This window comes from Lynx rufus, unplaced genomic scaffold, assembly GCF_022079265.1.
Source record: "Lynx rufus isolate CCGP_SWC_20201006 ecotype Redwood Valley unplaced genomic scaffold, mLynRuf1.p SCAF_11, whole genome shotgun sequence".
NCBI lineage: Eukaryota > Metazoa > Chordata > Mammalia > Carnivora > Felidae > Lynx > Lynx rufus.
Window position 1 is genome coordinate 33,244,021 of NW_025814825.1, and position 26,008 is coordinate 33,270,028.

The 26,008-nt window shown below is 41.5% G+C and overlaps 1 protein-coding gene and 1 pseudogene across 1 annotated transcript; one reads left to right on the top strand and one right to left on the bottom strand.

Moving 5' to 3' along the window:
- Nucleotides 1–2,231: 2,231 nt before the first annotated feature.
- PPP1R3C (protein phosphatase 1 regulatory subunit 3C) lies at nt 2,232–5,263 on the bottom strand. The gene is made up of 2 exons (XM_047072777.1): nt 5,250–5,263; nt 2,232–3,171 (listed from the first exon to the last, which is right to left on the bottom strand). Exons 1-2 carry the CDS (start codon nt 5,261–5,263, stop codon nt 2,232–2,234), a joined length of 954 nt encoding a protein of 317 aa, XP_046928733.1.
- Nucleotides 5,264–10,748: 5,485 nt separating this feature from the next.
- Nucleotides 10,749–26,008, top strand: part of LOC124506162 (developmental pluripotency-associated protein 4-like) — a 36,115-nt pseudogene continuing 20,855 nt past the window's right edge.

A 26,008-nucleotide genomic window follows, 5' to 3' on the forward strand; every position in this document is an offset into this window, starting at 1 on the left:
AATATCTTCCTATCTAGGCTAAGATCCTGGTTATAGATGCTGTGTGCCAAACAAATTACACCTGCGGCCAGATAACAGCCTGCAGGCCTGTAGTTTACAACTTCTGATGAAAAAGAGGTTATAAAATTCGTTCTTCATAATTGGGCCTTTTCCATAGGTTGGCCATTTGTTTCACCTTAAGTTTAAGATAGCCCATGCAGAATCCTTTCTGGAACTACAACTAAGTTTCATAGACCTCCTGCCTCTCACTGCAAGGAGCCTAGCCTCTCCTTTTAGTCCAGGGCTGATGCCCACTGTGCCCTCTGTGCAGCTCCAAGCTTTGCCCCTTCAGGAAGGTGCTAGAGCTGATGAGGTAGAAGCCACTCCAGCTCTTCCCACGTGATCTCCTTCCCCATTTTAAAGCTGAGAAGCAGCCACCAAGAGAACCCTGCCCCAGCAGAGTGTGTGTGAAGAGCAGTAAGCACAAATGGGGACAATCTGGGGGACAGTCACAGCAGCTGAAGTCACTGCCCCTGGACCCTAGCCCTAGTGGTCAGGTGGTAGGAAGTGACCTTACTATTGAGTCTGGAACCATGTGAATACCTTCAGGTGAATCCAATTCCCAGTCCAAACTGTCTTTGCTCAGTTGTTCTAACACAAAACAGGAAAATCTCAGTTGAAGGTTTCTTATTTGACTAGCTGTGACTTTGAGAGAGAAAACATACTCAGATCTTGTATCAAACACTTTTATTCTTCAAGTGAGACGTTCACAAAGGATAGCTCTAGGAGAGTGAAATATTTAGAGTAGAAAAATTGTGGGTGCTAGCCAAACCTCAAATACTGTCACGGCAGAATTATTCCAATAGTACTTTTCCAGCATGGCAGATCATGTGTTAAAATTAACTGCATTCTCTGAATACCTCTCAGTGGACGTGCCCGATGACAGAAGCAAACATTCAAGGACTACTGTTCTTAGGATCTTACAGAGTGGATTTATGCACACCCCAAACAAGTATATTACAACACATCCAAACAATCCACATCCATTAAAAAAAATTTTTTTTTTACTTAAAGAAATTGGTAGAAAGACTTAAAACAACAAGACAAATATAGGCAAGAAATACATTGCTACTTGCATGTGTAAGGTACTGGATTCTTGAATTGAGAATCAACGTCAGTCCTCATTTCCAACATCACATCGAAAAAGTGTGGCAGAAAAATGAGTCACCTTCAATATGAAGGATGTGAGTTGTGTATACTGACGACACTCCCAAAGATACGACAGTATTGCGAAAGGGAGGCCAGTATAGAGTGGACTTTCTCACAAAGTCAAACACTCAAGAGTTATCAGATGACCCTTCAGATGTTTGGGAACAGCACAATATTCTGGCTTCATCAAGGCACTTGCAAAGAGCTGTCCTTGACACGACAGAATCCCCACAAGGTGTTAACCATTGATGATGGTGTGGGGTTTTGGTCAGGCAGCATTTTGTACTGAGAATCTGAGCGTGATGCCTTGGTCACAAACAAGATCACTCATAACATGAGGACTGCAAAGCCAGATTCGCTTAAACTTTCCCCAAATCAGGCTTTCTTACAAATCATGTTTGAAAAGAAAGACTTCATTTAAAATCTTGATTCTCCCGAGTTATAATTCATTCACCTTTCTCCAATACCACCCAACACCCCTAAAGTTTGTTTGGTTTTTCTCCGCAAGAATACAGAAGATGGAATCTCTCCTTCACCTCTACACATTATTTCCTTAGGAGAGAACTATAAAACCAACTTAAAAATACAAAGTAACCTTACATTTTTCTCACCAACAGCAAAATACCAGACCTCTCGCTCCTCCTCTGATGAGCTGCAGAGCCCTTTGTGTGCACTTTTTAGACATTCCTCATACCATTAACACAGCTTCCCATCACCATCAGCTGTCCTTTCTCAACCTTTCCTTGCCCAACATGAAAGCTAGTGAATTGAGAGGGAAGGAGAAAGGGCATTGGAACAGTATTGCTTTTACAAAAATAGGGTTCCGGGCTGTTACTTAATCCTCCAAAGCAAAATTGGGCAGTATCATCGTGGAGACCCCAACACTAAATTCTCAAGTGGCTATCTTTTTGTAGCCAGGTCTCAGAAGCTCAAAACTAAACCTACTGAAGGAAAGTAGCCAAGACTTCCTAATATTGAGCAATATAGACCTAGAATTACATGGGAAATACACCAGGTCAGAGCCAGTCACCAAGGTTACTTAATCATCGGTAAGAGGCCAAGTTCTCCATTCTCCCCCAGCTCTGCCATTCTGGGAAGAGCCCACTGGCCAGCCTCGGACTGCCAAAAAGGGATGACTCGGACTCAGTCTTGGGGGGCACCTGGTGGAATGCACAGTCCTGAGGTGCCATCTGTGTCTGCACTCCGTCAGGTTTCCATTGCACATGGACAATTCTGTAATTCTGACCCTCATTGTTGTCCCAGAAGACCTGCCCATTAGCATGGTAAGAAATGCAGAACTCAATTTTCTCCTCAGTTGGAATGATGGAGGGTAAGTCAATGGCAAATGAGAAGGTGTCACTATCTGAGCCACCATACACATTTTTCATGTAGACACAGTCCACATCAGTGTAGCTCTTCCAGGTATCAAAAGTGATACGAATCTGAACCTTCTTCTCAAAGCTCATGTTTTTCACTTTCACAGTTCCAGCCACTGTTCGCTCTTGCAAAGAGCAGTTCTCCAGACAGACAAAATTCTTCTGAAAGTGGTTCCGAAAACTTAAGTAATCCGTTGAAGGCTGGGGGAAATCTAAAATCAAGTTCTTCTCCTCATGGAGTTTTAAGCCAGAGGAGATATCATTAAGGTCCAAGAGATCAAACTGAAGATCCCACTCTGGTTCCTCTGGGAGGTCCGAGAAGACGTGGATGGCGGTGAGAGAGAGCCCCTTGGAATCAGCAAACACAACCCGCTTCTTGGCTTGCTCGTGTGAACGCTTCCACTCATTCTGTGATTTGGCTTCCTGTTTTATATTGAGACACGGTTTCAGAGGCTTTAATTTGTTCACAAAATTTCTTCTCTGGAGGTCATCATAAGGGCCCAGGAAACTCTTCAGGGGTGGCGAATGAGCCAAGCAGAGCCTCATGGCCACATCCACTGGCATGACTGAACTTGTCAAAGGCCGTGGATCTAAAACCTGGATCATTCTGGAATACAAAAAGAAGAGGGGTTATCACCTGGATCTGGAATGCTCTTCCCTGGTCTCAAGTATGTGTGTGTGTGTGTGTGTGTGTGTGTGTGTATGTGTGTGTGTGTGTGTGTGTGTGTGTGTGTGTGTGTGTGTATATATATACTGTTTCTGTATTGACTAAACTATACCAGCACAGTAAATACCAGGGATGTGCTATCATATGTAGTAAAAGAAAACAGTATTAGACGATCAGATTTGCATCCCACGTTTGGCTGTGCCCTTGACTGACTACAAGGCCATGGGTTAACTGCTTAAAACACTTGAGGGTCTCAGTATCCCCATCTGAGAAATAAAAGGGCTGGATATGATAATCTCTAATACAGCTCTCAGGACCATTTTCTCTGTTCTGAGCCAGTGGTTCTCAAACCTGTCTAGTCACAATGGCCTAGAGAGTTGGTTTTATTTCTTTTTCTTTAATGTCAATCCCTGGGACTTATAGCCACTTGAGGCAGAACCCATCCACAGGGAGGGTAGATATTCTTAAAGCTTCCCAGGTGATTCTAATGACCATACAGGTTCCAGAACCATGGTTCCAGACTCTCTGCTCCCTCTGGCTGCTCTGCTGATTTTGCTGTTAAATTGATTACACTTCTCTGGAAAGGTAATCCCCTTGAAAAGAAAAAAAATTGCCATAAAATTCTCATGGAACAGTTTTGAAAGTGACAAGGCTGGAAAGAATGAAGTCAGAGGATTATCTGTGCACTTTGTCACGTTCTCCCTCATTATTCACAAGTAACAAACTGAAATGCAAGTCAGCAATTCATGCACTTAAAGAAGTGCATATCCCATAATCTATATTTCATATAGAGATATTCATGACAAATCCACATTTAGGTGGAAAAAACTGAAAATTGGACTTTTAATATATATTATATATATGAACTTATAAAAAACTTAATAGGAAATACACCAAAAAGTTACTTATCTCTGGGCAGTAGGATCATTGGTGATCTATTTTCGCCTTTGTACTTTTTTGGTGTTTTCTAGTGTTTTGCAATGGATATTTATAACTAGCAAGATAGTGAAGCTATTTAAAAATTTAAACATAACTATGCTCAGCAATATTAAATTAAGAAGTGCCCATCAAGTTTTTTCCTGGCCTTTCGCCCTCCGTACATATTGCCAAGCTTATGGATTCCCCACCCCCCATCCTTACAGGTAGGAGGCTTGTGTGTACTGTACATGACATTTCTCAATCTGGCTTCAATAACTCTTCACAGTAGCTCTAAGCACATAGGCAAATGGTCATTAACACAAAATGGGTAATAAAAGAACATTCACAGAATTTATTAGTCCTGGGATTTTTCTGGAAGGCCTACAAACTTAGAACAAACAAATCTAAGCTAAAGCTATATTTGCGAGTCTAATAATAGTTAACAGCAGGATTTTGGGAGAAGTCTTCTGCTAAGTGAGTTAGGTCTGGAGGAGCTATTTAAAGTAGTTTTGTGGAAGGTTTTTTGTCTTGTAGTTTTGTTTTGTATTTTCACTTTTTGCACTTATAGAAAGACAGTTTTAGGATTTGGCAGTTTCCCTGGAATTTCAAGTCCTGGCCAAGAGTTAAAAACTCATCATTTGCTCAAACTCCACAAGGCTGAGTTTACTATGGCAAACCGTGATAAGAAGGGTGGAGGAGGGCGAATGAAGGCAAAACGTCCTACTGCAGTTCTCCCCCCAGGCTCAGCTACCCAACCAACATCGTCAAGGTGCTGTTCCCACAAGCTGCCCCAGTGCTTTGGGACGTTTGTTCGGGATTAAGGGATAACAGTCGGAATCCAAAAGGGAATCAGAACCAAAGCAGACTCACGTTAAGAGATTCTGTTTGGGGATGCTTACTACCAAAATGAGTTTTGCCTAAGAAGCACCGAGCACATCTCCACACCTGCGAGGCTTCCCTGGGACCACAGTCAACTCAGCCAGCTAGCCATCCTCCGAGGGTCTCCACTTGCAGTGATGCCCGAAGGACGACGCAGCCCAGCCTCCCTGCACCCGTGCGCTCCCCTCTGCTCTGAGGCGGGGAGTCTGCAGTGAACCTACCTGGTGCAGCTCATTAGGCAGAGAGGCGGCGGCGGACCGTGAAAGCCGGCTCTTCGCTGCCCGCGCAAGTTCGGACCCCGCTCCCAGGCCGTCCCAGTGCCGGCGGTAGCTCCGGCCGATTGCGGCTGCGGCGCGGGAGTGGCCGCTTATCTGCCCCGGACCACGTGAACCAGTCCCTCGCACCAATCACCGGGTGGCTGGCCCCGCGCCGCGACCAACCAGCACCCGGCTAGGGCGCGAGCCCTCGCCCAGGGAACGTGACCGCAGTGGCGCGTGGGGGAGTGCTCGGGGACTCGGCCAGCAGCTGGACCGAGCCCCGTAATGCGAACCCTGGGCGAGGGGGGCGTAGAGGCCGCACCGGGAAGCACGTAGCGGGTGCAAGCCAGGGAGGAGAGCAGCAAACCTCTCCCGGGCTGGGCGCCAGCTCGGCGGGACTGCAGGCAAGGGGATGCCTTTTTCGTCCTGAGGCGTCTGTGCACAGTTAAACCCAGGCACGCAGAGTTGTGGCTCCTTCCAAATGTATATAATACTAGAAATGTTTATATTGTTCACTGCTTGGCGCATCCACTCATTTTCTCCCTCACCTTTAGCCAAAGCAATCAGAGGTTGGCTGCATGTTTTTTTAATTAGGGAAAATCTAAAAATGCACCATGGGAGCGGACTAAGGCTGCTAGGAATTACCAACTTCTCTAAACAAACGTTAATAAAGCACGCTAGACCCTTAGAACGGTGGCGTGGCATTTAATTAAAAGGCACTTTGTATTTAGATCTATTCTTCAGTTTTTCTCCTTGGACGAGAAAACTAAAGCCAGAAATGAAATGGTCTTTTTTATTCATGTGGCGAGTCCGCCACAGAGCCAGTGTTCGATCCAAATCCCTCAACTCAGTTCTGACGTCCTTTGGCAGTGAGGTGGAAACCAAAATGTTAAAATATCACCCTGTAAATTTAAGACTCTCCCGAACCAGTTACTTTGTTTAGTTTGGGGAGTTTTTAGACCATCAGTTACAACCATAAAATTAAATTTCTAAGTCGAGTAGAAATTATTTTTATAAAACGCACATCCTAGCTCTCCTCTATTAACTTTGATATACACTAGTCAATTAAAATGTACAGAATGTACAATGTACAATGTAAAAAAATCCCTGTGTCTTTCAAATTACTGTCAAACACTGGAATTGTTAAAATAGTTACTAAAGAGAAAGACACCCATGCTGAGTATCACCAGGAAGGTACTTAAAGCTTGGGTTTGAATTTAAGAAGGAAACATCCAACTAGTAGCTGATCTTCTAGCCCCTCAACTGAACCAAAACTGGCTGAAGGTGGCATAGTCCTTGGGTTTGACACTTACAAGCTACGTGAATCTCGTCAAGTTCCAGCCTCACCTTCCTCACGGTTCAAGGAGAGATAATGAAATTGTTCCAAGGGTTACATAAGACTGTGCTGATGAGAAAACTCAGCAGTGTCCAGCGCGTGTGTTCAACCCCTGGTAGTTCTCAGATCAGTACCCTCTCCCTCAGTTTTAGTTTTTATTCCGTTGCCACAGGTGGCCAGTGCCTGAGCTCTTATATATTAATCAATAGCTCCTGCTTCTTGGGCCTGTACTAGGTGCCAAACACTCGTTTTAAGTGTTCCATGTGTCTTAGCTATTCATCTCCCAGAACAGCCCTAAATGGTGTGTTATTAATCCCATTCGAGAGATAAGGAAACTGAGGCACTGAGAGGTCAAGAAATCTACCCAGGATCTCATAAATAAGGCTGGGATTAGAACCTGACTGATGCCAGGGCAACAACCATTGCACCAGAGTGACTTCCTTTAATTCCCCAGCAACTGTTAGAATGATGGGAGTGGAAGGTGCCTTAGGTATCACTGGCTTCAGTCTGTTTTTCTTTTCTTTTTCCAAAGTCTTCCTCTCCCCCCTCCCACCCCCATCCCACAGAGGAAGAATCTAAAACTCAGAGAAGCTGAGCTGTTTGCCAGGGACTGGTTAGGTCAGAGCCCAAACAGGAACATGGGCAGAGTTTGTGCCTCTACTCATGATGAATACGTTGAACTAAAAAAGTGGGTATTGCCAATTAAAGTTATGGAGAAATATAAAATAATGACTGTATTGTGATCCCATTTTAGAGGGAAAATGTGCCTGCATAGAAAATAGAATATGTTCTACCCAAATGTTAACAGTGCTTATTTTTGGATGGTCAGATTATGAGTAATTAAAATTTTCTTGGGGCATCTGGGTGGCTCAGTCGGTTAAGTGTCCAACTTCGGCTCAAGTCACGATCTCGCGGTTCATGGGTTCAAGCCCCGCATCGGGCTCTGTGCTGTCAGCTCAGAGCCCGGAGCCTGCTTTGGATTCTGTCTCTCTGTCTCTCTGTCTCTCTCGCTCTCTGCCCCTCCCCCACTTGCACTCTGTCTCTCTCAAAAATAAATAAACATTAAAAAAATAAAATCAAGGGGCGCCTGGGTGGCGCAGTCGGTTAAGCGTCCGACTTCAGCCAGGTCACGATCTCGCGGTCCGGGAGTTCGAGCCCCGCATCAGGCTCTGGGCTGATGGCTCAGAGCCTGGAGCCTGTTTCCGATTCTGTGTCTCCCTCCCTCTCTGCCCCTCCCTCGTTCATGCTCTGTCTCTCTCTGTCCCAAAAATAAATAAACGTTGAAAAAAAAAATTAAAAAAAAATAAATAAATAAAATCAATAAAATTTTCTTTGTAATTTTGCTTCTTTGTATCTTTAATTTTTTCTACCATGAACAAGGACTTTTTCTATAACCAAGAAATCATTCTTAAAGGACTTTAAAACTTCCACATTCAACTAACCTATATAGCCTACCTACTAGGTCCCAAGAACCGTGTTGGAGGCTTTCACATGCTTATGCCATTTACTCACACGGTCCTTTTGAGTTTATGCTTGTTTCCATTCATGCTGCCTTCTCTCCTGCCCCCTGGTGCTGACTCATGCCATGAAATCCGCCTCTCTGAAGTCCTTAAAATAGAAATCAGGAAAACAGGCTTTCTCCAAAGAGGAGTCAAAACTCAGTAAGCCTCTAAACTGGATTCAGCTCACACCCCACTTTGCAAACATCCCTGTAAGAGAACAATCCGGGTGCAGGTGTGAAGGTGCAATTGTTGTTGCCGACAGTAACAGTAATTAAAGAAACAGTGGTTAAAATGGTTAAAGAAAGTGCAAGACACCACCTCAGGCATGTGTGATATCACAGGTGAGGTGAAGAAGAAGGGAACAAATAAGACAGGATGCACTTGGCCTCTCTAATCTGTTGGGAAGAAGGATATAAAGTAAAAAGACCAGTAACCAGGTTGGCTAAGTGGAAAATGGGTCATATGAACATTATATACATTTGTTGTATGTACATTAGGACTTGAGAGAAAGGAGTGGCCTTTAGAGGCCAGGACGTGTATGGTTGACTGCAGGGAGAATAATTTGGCTAGAAGTGCGCATTCTAGCTGGAGGGTACACTGGGGGTCGGGTCAAAGGAAAGAGAACCTTAACTGTTAAAATAAAAAGAAAATCTCCTGGACTGTCTTGAAGAAAATTAGAGATGTGAGTGCAAAGCAATTAAATGAGCAAATAATGAAATAACAATCTAAGTGTAAAGGAGAAATCATTCCTTGTGTTGATGGTGACATCTCCAGATTGCTTCAGGTTCTCCATATTCATTGAAGGATTAGAGCTAAGAAAACATGTCAGAAAGGACCTATGGGGGGTGGGGGGGGGACTTAAAGTCACCACTGAAGAGCATTTTGAATATGAATATTACGGAAGATGGGTGAGGGGATGAGTGGTACCGAGGAAGGATAGAAACTAGCCAAAATGTACTAAGTAGGAAATGTCAGCATAAGAAACCTCAAAATGAGAAGGAATATTCTGGGGGAAAAAAGATAATAATGACATACTAGCCCTAGTAGCTAAAAAATGTATTATAAATTTAGTGTTTTTCAAATTTGGTATTGGTGCATGAATGAAGAATCCAATCAAAATATGGGTGCTGAGTGGCTCAGTCAGTTGAGCGTCTGACTCTTGGTTTCAGCTGAACTCATGGTTTGTGGGTTTGAGCCCGGCATAGGGCTCTGTGCTGGCAGTGCAGATCGTGCTTGGGATTCTCTTTTTCTCCTTCTCTTTCCTGTCTCTTTCTGCCTTCATGTGTTCTCTTTCTCTCTCTTTCTCTCTCTCTTTCTCGCTCTCAAATACATAAATAAGCTTAAAAAAAAAGAATCCGATCAAAATAAAGGGCATACAAATCAGAAAGGAAGAAATAAAATTGTACCTATTTGCAGATGACATGATGGTATATGTAGAAAGCCCCAAAGACTTCACCAAAAAAAAACCCCGTTAGACCTAATAAATGAATTCAGTAAAGTTGCAGGGGACAAAATCAATATGCAAAAATCTGTTGCATTTCTACACAATAACAGTAAGCTAACAATAATAACAAACTACCAGAAAGAGAAATTAAGAAAGTGTTCCCATTTATAATTGTATCAAAAAGAATAAGATACCTAAGAATAACTTTATCCAGAGAGATGAAAGAGCTGTACCGCGAAAACGGTAAGACACTAATGAAAGACACTGAAGAAGACACCAAAAAATGGAAAGATATTCCATGCTCATGGATTGAAGAACTCCTTTCATTAAAATGTTCATACTACCCAAAGCAACCTACAGATTCAACACAACCCCTATCAAAATTCCAATGGCATTTTTCACAGAAACAGGACAATCCTAAAATTAGTGTTGAACTGCAAAAAAAGCAGCAAATAGGCAAAGCAATCTTGAGAAAGAACAAAGGTGGAGGCATCACACTCCCTGATTTCAAACTACATTACAATATAGTAATTAAAACAGTATGGTACTGGCATAAAAACAGGCACATGGATCAATGGAACAGAATAGAGAGACGAGACGTAAACCTACATATATATGGTCAATTAATTTATGACAAAGAAGCCAAGAATACACAATGGGGAAAGGACAGTGTCTACAGTAAATAGTGCTGGGAAAACTGGACGGCTGCATATAAAAGGATGAACTGGACCACCTTCTTATACCATGTACAAAAATTAACTCAAAATGGATTGAAGACTTGAATATAAGACCTGAAACCTTTATAAAACTTCTAGAAGAAAAGATAGTAAGCCTCTTGACCTCAGTCTTGGAAATAATTTTTGGTTTTGGATTTGACACAAAAGCAAAGGCAACAAAAGCAAAAAATAAACCAGTGAGACTACACCAACCTAAAAAGGTTCTGCACAGCAAAGGAAATGAATGACGTGAAGTGAGAAGGCAGCCTACCTAATGAGAGAAAATATTTGCAAATATGATGTGTATCTGATAATGGGTTAATATTCAAAATATATACAGAACTCTTACAACTCAATAAAAGTAAAAAAACAAAACAACAACAGCAAAATACTCTAAAAAATGGGCTGAGAATCTAAATAGACATTTTTTCAAAGAAGATGTCTGAATGGCCAAAAGTACACAAAATGGTGCTCAACATCATCGGGGAAATGCAAATCAAAACCACAAGCAGCAGCTCACACCTGCTGGTGAGGATGTGGAGAAAAGAGAACTCTGTGCGTTGTTGGTGGGAATGTGGATTGGTGCAGCCACTATGGAAAACAGTGTGGAAGTTCCTCAAGAAGTTAAAAATAGAACTACCATATAATTTGGCGATTCTACTTCCAAGTATTTATCTGAAGAAAATGAAAAGACTAACTCAAAAAGATATCTGCACCCTCATGTTCATTGCGGCAGTATTCACAATAGCCAAGATAAGGGAACAACCAAAGTGCAGATGAATAAAGATGGAGAAATAAATTATTTCACATGCACACACACACAGTGGAATATTATTCAGCCATAAAAAGAATGAAATCCAGTTATTTGTGGCAATGTGGAGGGACCTTGAGGGTGTTATGTTAAGTGAAAAAAGTCCATAAGTCGGACAGAGAAAGACAAATTCTGGATGATCTTGCTTTTATGTAGAATCAAAAAAAAAAGTGGAGCTCATAGATTCAAAGAACAAATTGGTGGTTACCAAAGGTGAGGAGTGGGGGATGGGAGAAATCGATGAAGGGTGTCAAAAGGCACAAGCTTCCAGTTATAGAAATAAGTCATGGAGATGTAATGTACAACATGGTAACTATAGTTAATAATACTACATTGTATATTTGAAAGTTGCTGAAAGTGAATCTTAAAAGTTCTCCTCAGAAGAAAACACTTGTAACTATGTGTGGTGATGGATATTAACTAGACTTTGGTCATTTTACAATATATACAAATATCAAATCATTATATTGTACACCTGAAACTAATATAATGTTATATGTCAATTATGCCTCAATAAAAAAATCAAAAGTAAATAATCATTTGGCACATGGCAAAAAAGAATCAGGTCAGTGAGATTAAAGAGTCCATAAACGGACCTACTTAACATATGTTACAGGTGGGCACGTCTAATAAAAGGAGGGGAAGAATTGATTGTTCAATAACTGGGCAGCTAGCTGCCCATTTTGGAGGGGGTGGGAATGGAAGGACGTGTACAAGAAATTGTTTTTAGTTCCTGCCCCCGTGGAAGGGGACTTCACAGTAACATGCACGAATAAGGCAGCTCCAAAGGAAATTCTGTAAGGGGACTACCAGCCTGATTCAACTTGCTCTGGGCACTGTCATTTTTGTGACTTGGAGAATTTTCTTTTTAACTCGGGGCATATAGGAAAGCACTGGGGCAAGGACTGAATCTACTCATTAAGAGAACATTGATACACTGTATACGCCTAAATTCTGTTCTTCCCTGTATCCACTTCCTCCTTTCTAAAAAGCTAGAGGGGTGCCTGGGTGGCTCATTCGGTTAAGCATCTGACTCTTGGTTTCGACTTAAGTCGTTATCTCACGGTTCATGAGATTGAGCCCCACATCGAGCTCTGTGCTGACAACTCTGAGCTGGTTTGGGACTCTCTCTGTCCCTCCCTCTCTGCCCATCCCCCATGTGCATGAATGCTCTCTCACTCTCTCAAATAAACACTTTTTAAAATTAAAAAAAAAAATAAGCTGGATAAGTCCCTCTGTGGACATGGCTGACTGGGTTCATCTATGCTAGGTGGGTCTGATGCTCTGTTTTCATTGCTCTGTTTGGGCTGGGGTGTGCAACCTTCCGTTTCAGTCCCATATTTTGCTGAATCTTAGCATTCTGAATCATTGTGACTCTGCATCTTGATTCTTTGCTCGCAAACTCAAAAAGCCCATGGGATGCAGCAGCTCTCTGTCTAACCACAATTTATTCACCAGGCTCATTTTGTCTAGAGACAGATATTTTTCTGCTCTGTCATCTAGTGTCTGGATTCAGCTATGAACTATGGTTATTGGAGTTTTAAAGTACTTTTGGCAGAAGTAATCCAAACTGAAAACAGATCCCTGATTTATAACATACCACAATACTTCCTTTCTTATATGTTAAACATCTCTTGCCATCTACTCCCCGACATACACACAAACACATCACATCACCCCACCCCACCCCACTCTGGATATAATTCTTAATGACTACTAGCTCCAAGGGATATTCAAAACTCTAAACCGTTTTTTAAAATTGTTAAATGTTTTTATTTACTTGGGGGGGGGTGCAGAGAGAGAGGGAGACACAGAATCCAAAGCAGGCTCCAGGCTCTGAGCTGTCAGCACAGAGCCTAACATGGAGCTCGAACCCAAGAACCACGAGATCATGACCTGAGCCAAAGTTGGATGCTTAACTGACTGAGGCTCCCAGGTGCCCCTATTCCCTTTTTTAACTAGGATGCTGTAGCATCTCCCCTACCCATGTATAGTCAAAGCAGATTTGGCCCAAGCTATGGCTTTGCATCTATCAGAGAATTATTTCTGTTTAGCTGCTATATGCTTAGGAAGTGGTGAAAAGTTCCAACTGTGGGGTGGGCGGCAGTTGGGAGAGAGTGAACAATTTCCCAGATCCTACTGAGTCAGCTGTTCTTACCAGAGCTTTCACAGGTCATCTGAAGTGTAGTAAGTCCTCTAGAATGGCAGCCGCAACCTTGAAAACATGTTTCAAAGCCCACTTCCTCCAAGCCTTATTTAATCTATTAGTAGGATATTAATTTTTCTTAAATGAACAACTGTTAAACTGTTAAGTCACTTGGTAAAATTAGAAGTTATTTGAGACCACCAAGAGGAAGACAAAATATTCCAAAATTCCTTCATTTTTCCTATCAAAAAAACCCTCTCCTGTCGTGGAAAGTGAGAAGGTTGAGAAAAAAGCATTAGGTCTTGCTTTCTTGTACACACTGAGCTTTCATTGTTACCGAGTTTTGGAGCTCAATTAGTGATTGAAAGAGGTTTTTTTTCTTTCTGAAGAAAGGATTGAAGAAATAACATTATAAGAATAAATCATGTATCCAGCATTATTAGGTCCTTTCCTATATTTTATGACAATCACTGGCTATAATATTGTTATAGTATAATTCTTCTTTTAAGTCGATTACTATTAGAGCAGAGGCCTACTGCTTAAAACAGGACAGTGACTAAGCATCATTTTCTCTTGTCTTACGTCCATCCTGTCTTACCCTCAAATCCAAAATTTTGATGCTATTTATGGAATTAGTCTTCTCTGTGGCTAATATTGAAAGAGATTCTTATTTGCAGACTTCAAACAGAAGTGCAAGATTTGATTGCAAAGATCACAATGGCACTTCTTGAGCAAAAACGTTTACGTGTGATTAGTCCTTTAACTTTATAAAGGTCTCATATATTTTATTTCATTTAATTCTCATTAAAACCTTGTGAAGCCACTCTCATTATTCCATCTTACAGATGGGGAAACTGAGACTCACTAAGGCTGAATGATGATAGCAGGGTTTGAAACTATTAAGTAATGGGATTTAAGCTTCAATGCCAAGACCTAACCTCATGTGCCAACACCTCATCTGAGTAATTAGCTGGTTTGTTCACAGACATTAAACTAGGATCTGAACTTGAGTACTCTGTTGGGACACTTCTGTCTTCCTCACTCCCGTATTGCGTCCCTCACCAAATCCTGCCTGCTTTTTGCCTTCTCAGTATGTCTCAAAATCCAAGTCCTCTTCTCCATCCTTTGGCCATTCACCCTCTCTCACTTGGATTGTCATAAGAGCCTTCTGACGGGCCTTTCCCACCCTATACTGTCACTCAGACACATTCTTCTCACCTCCAACAGTGTATCTAAAATGAAGCTTTGATCACAAAATCCTACAATAGCTGCCTATAATCTAAATCTACCAAAATAAACAAACTCCTGATGTTCCCAGACCCCATTTGTCATTCCCTAATCCTCTATGTGCTCTTACACTGTCCCTCTGCCTGGGTGCTCCCTGCACTCACCTGTGCTAGACTAATGTCTCTTCCTCTTTTGAGGTTCAGTCAGATGTCATTTCCCAGCAGTACCTCCCATGCCCTCCTCTCCAGACTGCTTCATGGAACTACCTCTGTGTTTTTTTAAGACCCTGGGATTATCTTCATCATTTCACTTACTATCTTATTTTATAAAAATCTGGCTGGCTGGTTGGTTTTGTTTTTATTCTGCAATATCCTAGGGAAAGAGATCTCTGAATTATCTGCATTATTTTGATGGTGTTTTATTTTTTAAGTAATAATTATTACCCTTAGAATATTAACAGTTCTGTTGTGTAAAAATCAAAAAGAGAAAATAGGTTTCATTCTTTTAAAAAGTATAGTGGAGGGGCGCCTGGGTGGTGCAGTCGGTTAAGCGTCCGACTTCAGCCAGGTCACGATCTCGCGGTCCGTGAGTTCGAGCCCCGCGTCGGGCTCTGGGCTGATGGCTCGGAGCCTGGAGCCTGTTTCCGATTCTGTGTCTCCCTCTCTCTCTGCCCCTCCCCTGTTCATGCTCTGTCTCTCTCTGTCCCAAAAATAAATAAAAAAAAGTTGAAAAAAAAAATTTTTAAAGTATAGTGGAATGATGACACTTTTCAATTTCTGTTTTATTCCTCTAAGATGATAAATGTTGCCTATCACAAATAAGTCTATAGAAGACTGAGGAAGAATTATCTGATGGGAACCCTGGTGGTTATTTTGAGAAGGAAAACAGTTCCAGATCTCACAGTTATTTTTTTTCAAAAGAGGAATATTTGCTTAGGGAAAGAACATCAGGGGAGATTTTAAAAGATAAGAAATGTTGAACACCATAGAAAAATATCTGAAAAAGCTGACACAGTTTTTTTCTTTTTTCTTTTGCTTGTAATTAATTTTATTCTTTTTTAATTTATTTATATTGAGATACAATTGACATAAAATGTCAATTGTGTAAGTGTAAGGTACACAGTTCATATATTGCAATATGATTACCAGGTAGCATTAGATAACACATCCCGTCACATCACTTAATTGTCATTTGTTTTTTGCGGTGGAAACGATTAAAATCTAGTCTCGGTAACATAAAAATCTGTTTTGCATCTGTCTCCTCTGCTAGATTGTAAGCTCCTGGAGGGCAAGGACAACATCGTATTCATCTGTGTATCTCCAGGACTCGGCACCTAGCACTAACAACACATGCCCATTGGGTAGATTGGATGTGTTAATTAAGAAAAATGGTTGTTGCCTTCAGAATCCTCCACAAAACAGAGAACATAAGAAGATAACGTTGAAATGATGTGAATTTGGCAAATAGGCAGGTAGCAAGAATATGAATTGTCAAAAAAAGAGTCTAGCGAGGAGCACTGACAAAAATACTAAAAGAAGATAGTGTACCATTAAGTTGGCACTCAGAGGGAAAAGGTATTTCAAAAGTACCACAGAGCAGTGCCAACAAAACCACCTAATGTCCCGGTCTTAGGAGCCTCCACAAAAGTACACATTGTCCTGGGACATGGCAGATTTGTTTTCAGATCACAAGTCAGGCATCAGGACCAGGACAGATGTAGACTTGAGTTTTTTAAGGCAGTAACTCCTCAGGGATTTTTTTATACCTGTAAAACCATTTGTCATCCTTTGATTCTCGTGCTACTTCTGGCTGTTGTCCAGCTTGCCCTTTTCTTTGCAGGACTTCAAATGTCTCCTTCCTCCTTTGCCTTCCAGTGTCTCCTGCTTTTGTCCTTCACTGTGTTACTTATATAAAATTACCATTGACTTTAAAACCTCCTGGAAAATTCTGCTGACCATCGGACTCCCCTAATTGTGGAAAGTACATAGGTCATGCAAGTCTCTGCCTTCATGTGCCACATTCTCTGTTTGTTCTTGCCATTTCCCCTGCCCAGAAGCCCTTCACCTGATCAAACCTTATCCGTCCTTCAAGGTCCAGCTCAGATGTCCGGTGTTAAATTTCTCCCAGCCCTAGAGACAGAACAGAATTCCTTATTCTCTGCTCTGTGTTCCAGAGACGAATTGTTTAGACAGCTAGAATAGCTTTTGAAACAGTGTTATTTATTTGTTTATGTTACTTTTTTCCCTAATAGACTGTGAACTGCTGAGGGCAGGTACCAAATGTTACCCATCTTTGTATCCCTTGCACTTACCAATGCCTAGAACATTGTAGACACTCCAAAGATATTTGTTGAAATATCCTGTAGTCTTATGGGCCTGTTAAGGTGTCAGGTCCACACCTAAAATCAGCAAGACCTGTTCTTTTTTTTTTTTTTTTTTAATTTTTTTTTCAACGTTTATTTATTTTTGGGACAGAGAGAGACAGAGCATGAACGGGGGAGGGGCAGAGAGAGAGGGAGACACAGAATCGGAAACAGGCTCCAGGCTCTGAGCCATCAGCCCAGAGCCCGACGCGGGGCTCGAACTCACGGACCGCGAGATCGTGACCTGGCTGAAGTCGGACGCTCAACCGACTGCGCCACCCAGGCGCCCCCAGCAAGACCTGTTCTGATCGAAGTTGGGTGACACGCAAAGAGAAATTTGAAGACTGAACAATGTTGGTATTTACTATTCAGTTATTCAACAAGTATTTACTGGGCTTCTATGGAGTTCACTGTACTCAGGACTGAAGATACTATAATAATAATAAAAAAAAGACCAACTGGGTCCTATGTTCTCAATCTAACAGAACAACTATTACTAAGCAAATAATTGTATAATTCATCATTATGCAATTCTAATATGCATATCAAAAGATAACTAGAGGGTGCTATGAGAGCATGTGACAGAGGGAGTTGACCTAACCTGGGGTGAGTCAAGGGAAGATTCTTCTGTGGGTAGCTGATACTCGGGCTGAGAGCAGAGGGAAGAGCAGGCATTGGCTAGGTGAAGGGGCGGGCCTGAGGAGACAGAAGGAAACAGCATATAAGGTACAAGGTACCTTAGAAAAAATATAAGAGCCCTCCAGATGCACTTGCGACACTCTTGTAACCAACTTTTTGCCTGGGAAAGCTCACCTGTATGGACTGCACCAATGGGCTTCCGTGTCCTCTGACTTTTGGTTGGGTTTGGTCAACAAGAGGCACTAAAAGGAAAGCAGAGGGTTTGAGGAGAATGAACCAAAGTGTTTATCCCCCAGCCTCCACCCTGGCAGGTGGCTGTGGTTGGTTGGCTTCGATCCTCTGCCAACAGCCGTGATTTCTGTCAGGCAGTGAACTCCATGGATCTATTCCGTTGGCTCTGAGGTGGCTCTGTCTGCTTGTCCTTTCAACCTAGAGGTGGGGAACAATTCCTGGAGTTATTGCCCCCCCCCCAAGACTTCACTATTCCTTATTAGTTTCTTCAGATCCTCCCGCACCCATGTAAATAGCAGCTTTATTAGACACTGGTCAAATTACCCGTTTTGATTTATGCTACTTTCCTGCCAGAACGCTGACTGATAGAGAGGGCAAATAAGAGGCTAGATCACACAGAAGGTTTTTAATTATGATAAGGGGTTTAGATTTTACCCTAAGTACCTGGGAAGTCATTGAGAGGTTTTAGGCAGATAGGCGACCAGGTTTGCATTGAAAAAAAATCACTTGAACAACTGCCGCATAGAGAGCGGATGGGAAGAGGCGCAAGAGTAGAAGCAAGGAGGCTAGTCAGGAGGCAGTTGCAGTCATGAAGATGGAAATGATGGGCCATGATGGAATAAGTTGAGAGTGACCACAGAGATCAGGACACAGAAATAGGAGGAACTAAGGGACAACAAAAATCCAGCAAGATTTTTAACATAGTGTATGTGACTGCATGGCCTCATTGACTACAGAGTAAACCCCAGACTCCTCATTCTGGCTTCCAAGACCGGCCACCTCTGGTCCCTGAACCCCCTTCTTCCCTTCATACACATTCTATGGCCCAGATGAAGTCACCTCCCAACCAATCACAATGTACCTTGCACCTGGTGTACTCTTTCTGTCATGTTCTTGCTCTCACCCCAATCCTACCCATCCTCCAAGGCCCAGCTCAAAAGGTATTAATTAATTACAGCTAACAGTCTCTTGGAGCTTACTCCTTTTTGGTCACTGTGTTAAAAGCATTAGTTCACGTAATCCACCTATCTATGAAGCAGGGCTTTCATTCACCCCTTTTACAGATGAGGAGTCTGAGGCTCAGAGAAATTCAGTGCGCACAGTCCTACCATGTTGGACTTGAACCCAGGCCTGGATGATTTCAAAATCCTGTGTTTGATTCCAATCTAAAAATGTTTCTCAAATTAAAATAATTAACTTTATTTATGACTCACTAAATGACAGGCAGTGTGCCGTGCACTCCCTTGAATTGTTTTACTTGATGCTTATAACAACCCTACCAGTTAAGAACCAGTTTTAATGTCATCTTCAGAGTATGAGAAACTAAAGCAGAGAAAGTAAGAAACTTGCTTAAATGCAACCTTCTCCACAAAAACTTGCCAGATACCCCCCCCCACTCTTGAAAATCATTCCTCCCTCCTCTGAAATTTGAGGCACCACAATAACATCACCCCTCCACTCCATTTACTGCTGCTTAGCATGTGTCATCTTTTTTTATAATAAACTACTAGGGCAACCCGGGTCTGATTCACTGTCAATTCCCCCTGAGCACCTGCCCATGGTTACCCCATTTCCTAACAGCTCCTTGCTCCAAGGAAGCACTTGTAAAAATAGTTAACAAATGAACACTGGGATGCCTACAGCATACCAACAGGGAACTCAGGCAGTGCTGGGGGATGACAGTCTACACTGGCATTTGTTTAGGCCACACTGCCAGACCCTCCGGCCAGGGTACTGCCAGCTATCTACCAGCCACCAGACTTTCTGAATCACATTTGCCTTAAAAACAGGGACTATGTAGACTGCAGAACAGCGCAAAAGAAATTAGATTTTTGTTTATTGTAACTGGCTTGTTGGGTAGTAAAACTAATCATACTGGTGGAGGACTATGAGTTTTGAAAGCCGTCACATTCAGTTCTGCTTTCTACTGCTCCTAACCCTAAGTCCAGTGATGACTTAACTTATCTGAGCTACAGACCCCTTATCTATAAAATAACAGTTGTAAGAACTGTCTGCATGGGACCGTTGTGAGGAAAGTTAAGTGAGATGAAATACATAAGCAAAGCCACTCTAGTAAGGTGACTGAGTGGTAAATGGTAGTTATAATTAAGTGTGAGAGTAGCGTGTTCCACTCACTACATTTTAGGAGGGTCATTGCCAAACAGGAAATTTAAGAGAGGACAAGAAATGTGTCCCCCATGCTGCCTAAGGGGCTAAAGGAGTTTGGCCTGCGAAGACTTAGAGAATGCCCAAGATACATTTTTGAAAATCTGAAGTTTACGTATGGGAGAGAGAACAGGCTTTTCTGTTGCTCCAAAGCTGAAATAGGACCAACATGATAAAGTCTCACCATTATGATAAAGTGACAAATACTGACTTAATATAAGAGAAACCTTTCTAACAACTGGGTTATCCAACAACAGACTGGAAAACTAGTGGGAGTTTGCTCATTGGACGTGCTCAGGCAAAGCCTGGAAGGTATGTCAGAGACGCTAAAGGCAGCATGCTTCTACCTGGGAAGATGGCCTCAGCGGCAAGGGAGTTTCATTCCAATGCAAAAATTCTGTTATTCTATTATCCAGAAACTCAAATATACATTGGAAATTTGGGTAAGGAACGATTTAAGGATTCTGTCCACTAGATTGTTAATTCTGGAGTGACACAAATTAATCTATTAGCTGCAATGATTTAGTTCTACCCACAGACTTGTGGGCTTCTATCCCTGAATACCTACAAAGATGAGTCAGGGCTGTCATCTTGGCATCTCTCCAGACAATAGACTCATTGTTTCCTAAAGTTAGATGGGACCTGTGAGGTATTCTGATCCAGTTTCAGATCAGATACCTTTGATCAAGAGAATAATCTCCCATTCCTTAATCAATTTTCAGTGCACAAAGAAAAACAATCCTAAACTTTGGAAATAAACACATAAGCTGATTCCCATGAAAACTCAAACTTCAGGCACCACCACACCAAGTATAAACTCTCTTTAACCCATTCATTCATAAAACATTTATTTAATCCCTGTTCTGGGCAGGACCAAGGCCAAGTATGACTGGATATTCAAAATGAAATATTTTCAAATCCTGCCCTTTAGAATTTCATGGAGATGAGATATGTACATAAATTAGTACATTAAAAGTGGGAAGTAAGGGTTGCAGTAAGAGTGATCCAAATAGAATGATCTGGAGTGTATGGAGGGAAAATGGCTCCCTTCAGCTTAGGTGATAGGAAGAACCTCTCCTGAAGTGGGCGGATCAGGTCATGAAGGAAGCGCAGGAGTTGGCAAAGATGGGAAGGAGGATATTTCGACAGAGGAACCAAAGGGAATAAAGCATGGAGGTGGAGAAATGTATGTGTTTGTATTAAGTAGTTCAGTTAAGATAGGAGAGGAAAATGGGAATGAAATCAAATCACCAAGGATCTGGATTCTATTGTGGACAATAGCATGCCTTTGAACACCTTGAGCAGGGAGCACATATACATTTGCTACTGTCTATATTACTCATTTGATCCTTGTAGCAACCCTATGAGCAGGAATTACCATAACCCCATTTTACAGATAAAGCTCACACTCATCCTCATGCCAAGGATTTATCATAATGACTTGAAAACATAACAAATCCATTAAGCCAAATCCCAAATTAAAGAGCGGAATTATTTTATAGAGAACAATTTCTCGGCCATATGTTTGAAATCTAGATTAGGTAAAGGATCATGGTGCACACATTTCAACTAACAATGGGGTTGGTGTATGTGAAAAGGAGACCATAGTCCTTGAGTAGGTCTCCTTAGGACAGACATCTTACTTCAACACCAACTAGTGCCCCATGTCTCTGTTCTAAGGTGGTCCAGATCAAATGATCAAAGGTCTCTTCCTCTTTTCCTAAAAGATCAGGTGAACAGACCAGCCAAACTCTTGTTAGGTATCAGTTCCAAGAATAAAATTGGTCATTAATGGTTTTCACAACCATATTTTGTAAGGGATCCAAGCTAATTTTACCTTCAGACCATCTATGTTAGGCATATAATCAATAAGAAGCAAGTTAACCAAAATGTTTACATTTAACATTTTGTGAGTTACTTCAGGGAACTTTTAATTTTAATGTTTATTTATTTGTTAGAGAGAGAGAGCAAGTGGGGAAGGGGCAGAGGGTCTGAGGTAGGCTCTGCGCTGATAGCAGCAAGCCTGATGCAGGGCTCAGACTCAAACCGTGAGATGATGACCTGAGCCAAAGTTGGATGCTCAACCAACTGAGCCACCCAGGTGCCCCTACCTCAGGGAACTTTAAATATAAAGACCAATCTCCTGGGCCATTCAGACTTCACATCTAGATAGTCTCACGCCACAACCCATGGGTATGTGCTCAATTAATTCAGATTTCTATCACCCAAGATTCTGGTGGAACCTAAATGAAAATTGAGTGTGTGAGTGGCTTGCATCAATTGAATTAAATGGGGCTCCCAGGAAATGAAGTCCATCGGTGTCAATGAATAGAACTTAGGCACGTGCAGGCATGGATAGTGGGCATCGTGGTAAGTGGGATGATGAGTGTGAGGACCCACAAGGCCAAATCACAATAGGGAAGGGAATTGTGGGGCCCCCAGGAGAAAATCCACTATAAGAAAAAAGACTGGCTTGGTATGTTGAACTTGGCAACAGAACTTGAGCTGAGAAAGAAAAAAGGGTTTTCAGGTACAGCAGGGAAGCTGTTACTTGAACCTACCTCTACTCAGTATCCTACCCTGGAGGAAATACATAACAATCAAAGAGCTGTGGCACGAACCTACCTTGCTATGAGACCCCTCTAATAGAACCTAACTCCAAGGAGAAGTAATTTCCCATCCATCCATCTTTTTTTTTATTTGGGGAGGGGGGTCGCAGAGAGAGAGGGAGAGAGAATCCCAAGCAGGCTCCGCCCCACCAGCACAGAGCCTGACACCAGGCTCAGTCGCACCAACAGTGAGATCATGGCCATAGCCAAAATCAAGAGTCAGGTGCTTAACAGACTGAGCTGCCCAGACACCACCACCCCCCCCCAACTCCATCCCTCTTTGAGTGAAATGGTGAGTGCATGCCCTGAGCTAGAGAGCAATGGTGGCAAGGTTCTGTTGCGACCAGCTGGGATAGCTGGCAGAGTACCCAGAGCAGGCAGTAGAGGCAACAACCCTAGGAAGTCATGGAGCCGGCCTGGGGAAGGTAAAATCTTATGGCAAACCATAAGAGACTCTTAAATACAGAGAACAAACTGAGGGTTGATGGAGGGGAGGGTTGGGGGGGGTGTTAAATGGGTAATGGGCATTAAGGAGGGCACTTTTTGGGATGAGCACTGGATGTCATATGTAAGCAATGGATCACTGGGTTCTATGTTAACTAACTTGAGGATAAATAAATAAGTACATAAATAAATAAATAGAGTCAGACACTTAACTGACTAAGCCACCCAGGCACCCCAAGTCTTATTTCTTTTTATTTTGGTGTAGTCCCAATAATTTGTTTTTACTTTTGTTTCCCTTGCCTCAGGAGACATATCTAGTAAGAAGTTGCTATGGCTGATATCAAAAAGGTTACTTCCTGTGTTCTCTTCTTTGATTTTAATGTTTTCCTGTCTCACATTTAGATCTTTCATCCATTTTGAATTTATTTTTGTGTATAAGAAAGTGGTCCAGTTTCATTCTTTTGCATGTTTCTATCCAATTTTCCCAACATCATTGTTGAAGAGACTGCCTTTTTTTCCACTGGATATTCTTTCCTGCTTTGTCGAAGATTAATTGACCATATAGTTGTGGGTTCATTTCTGGGTTTTCTGTACTGTTCCATTGATCTATGTGTCTGTTTTTGTGCCAGTACCATAGTATCTTGATCACTACAGCTTTGTAATATAACTTGAAGTCCAGAATTGTGATGCCTCCAGACCTGCTTTTCTTTCTCAAGATTGGTTTGGCTATTTGTGTCTTTTGTGATTCCATACAAATTTTAGGATTGTTTATTCTAGCTCTGTGGGAAAATATTGTTGATATGTTAATAGGGATTGCATCAAATGTGTAGATTGCTTTAGGTAGTGTAGATGTTGTAACAATATTTGTTCTTCCAGTCCATGAGCGTGGAATGTCTTTCCATTTCTTTGTGTCATTTTCAATCTCTTTCATCAGTGCTTTATAGTTTTCAGAGTATAGATCTTTTACCTCTTTGGTTAGGTTTATTCCTTGGTATCTTATGGTTTTGGTGCAATTGTAAATGGGATTGATTCTTTCATTTCTCTTCCTGCTGCTTCATCATTGATGTATAGAAATGCAACTGATTTCTGTATGTTGATTTTGTATCCTGCAACTTTGCTGAATTCTTAGCAATTTTTTGGTGGAGTCTTTTGGGTTTTGGGTGGAATCCAATTTTTTGGGTGGAGTGTTGAGCAACTTTGCTGAAAATCTTAGCAATTTTTTGGTAGAGTCTTTTGGGTTTTCTATTTAGAGTATCAAGCCATCTGCAAATAGTGAAAGTCTGACTTCTTCCTTGCTGATTTGGATGCCTTTTATTTCTTTGTGTTGTCTGATTGCTGAGGCTAAGAGTTCCAGTACTATGTTATAACAGTGGTGAGAGTGGGTATCCCTATATAGTTCCTGACCATAGAGGAAAAGCTCTCAGTTTTTCCCCATCAAGGATGATATTAGCTGTGGGTTTTTCATATACAGCCTTTTGTATATTGAGTTGTGTTCCCTCTAGCCCTACTTTGTTGGGGGTTTTTATCATGAATGGATGTTGTACTTTGTCAAATGCTTCTTCTGCATCTATTGAAAGGATCATAGGGTTCTTATCCTTTCTTTTGTTAATGTGGTATATCACATTGATTGATTTGTGCATATTGAACCACCCTTGCAGCCCAGGAATAAATTCCACTTAATCATGGTGAATGCTTCTTTTAATGTACTGTTGGATTCAATTTGTTAGTATTTTATTGAGAATTTTTGTATCCATGTTCATCAGGGACATTAGCCTGTAGTTCTCTTTTTTAGTGGAGTCTTTGGTTTTGCCATCAAGGTAATGCTGGCCTCATAGAATGAATTTGGAAGTTTTCCTTCCTTTTCTATATTTTGTAATAGTTTGAGAAGAATGGGTATTAAATCTTTAAATGTTTGGTAGAGTTTGCCTATGAAGCCATCTGAGTTTCTTTATGTTTATTATTAATTGATTTATATATTTGGGTGCTTTCAAGCTGGGGGCATATTTACGATTGTCAGATCTTCTTGATGGCTAGACCCCTTAATTATGATAGAATGTCCTACTTCATCTCTTAATACAGTCTTTATTTTAAAATCTAGTTTATCTGCTATAAGGATTGCTACTCCAGCTTTCTTTTGATGTCCATTTGCATGATAAATGTTTCTGCATCCCTTCACTCTCAATCTGCAGGTGTCTTTATGTCTAAAATGAGTCTCTTGTAGCTAGCATATAGATGGGACTTGTTGGGTTTTTTTGTTTTTTGTTTTTTGTTTTTTTTATTCATTCTGACACCTTATGTCTTGATCGGAGTGTTTAGTCCATTTACAGTGAGAATGATTATTGATAGATATGTATTTATTGCCATTTTATTACTTGTTTTATGGTTGTTTCTGGAGATTTTTTCTGTTCATTTCTTGTCTTTTGTCATTTTTGGTCTTTCCTTTCCACTCAGAGTCCCCTTTAATATTTCTTGCAGGGCTGGTTTAATAGTCACAAACTCCTTTAGTTTTTGTTTGTCTGGAAAACTCTTTATCTCTCCTCCTATCCTGCCGGAGTCCAGCTCCAGCAGATCTAGGGGTTCCCAAAGGATGAATGACGTCGGCGAAAAAGTGAAAAAAAATAAATAAAACAAAAATAAAAATGGACACAGACAACAGCAGTGTGTTGAACTGGCCACTTTATTGTGGCAAACATGGCATTATATTTGTTAGCAATTTCCTTGTAGCGTACGTCATCTATGTTTTCTAGCATTACCTAATTCTAAAAATGTTCCTATGTGTAATCACCCTTTAAGGAATAACATGGTTATTTTCTCATAATGTTTCCTCCTGCCCTTTGCTTATTGATTAATTTCTTACATTATTTTCATTATGTATCTACATTTATCTATAATCTATAAAACATTTGCTTTGCTGTTTTCATGAAAGGTCATCTATCTCTCAACACCTCAAGTGGAACAGTTACAGGGGCACGACCTCTTAGTTGTTTCTCTGAAACATTTGTGGCTTGAGGAACAAAAGTGTTCGCCTCGGTCCAAGGAGCCAGGAGGGGGCCAAGAGGGCCTTAGAAACCCACGTCTTATACATTCTCA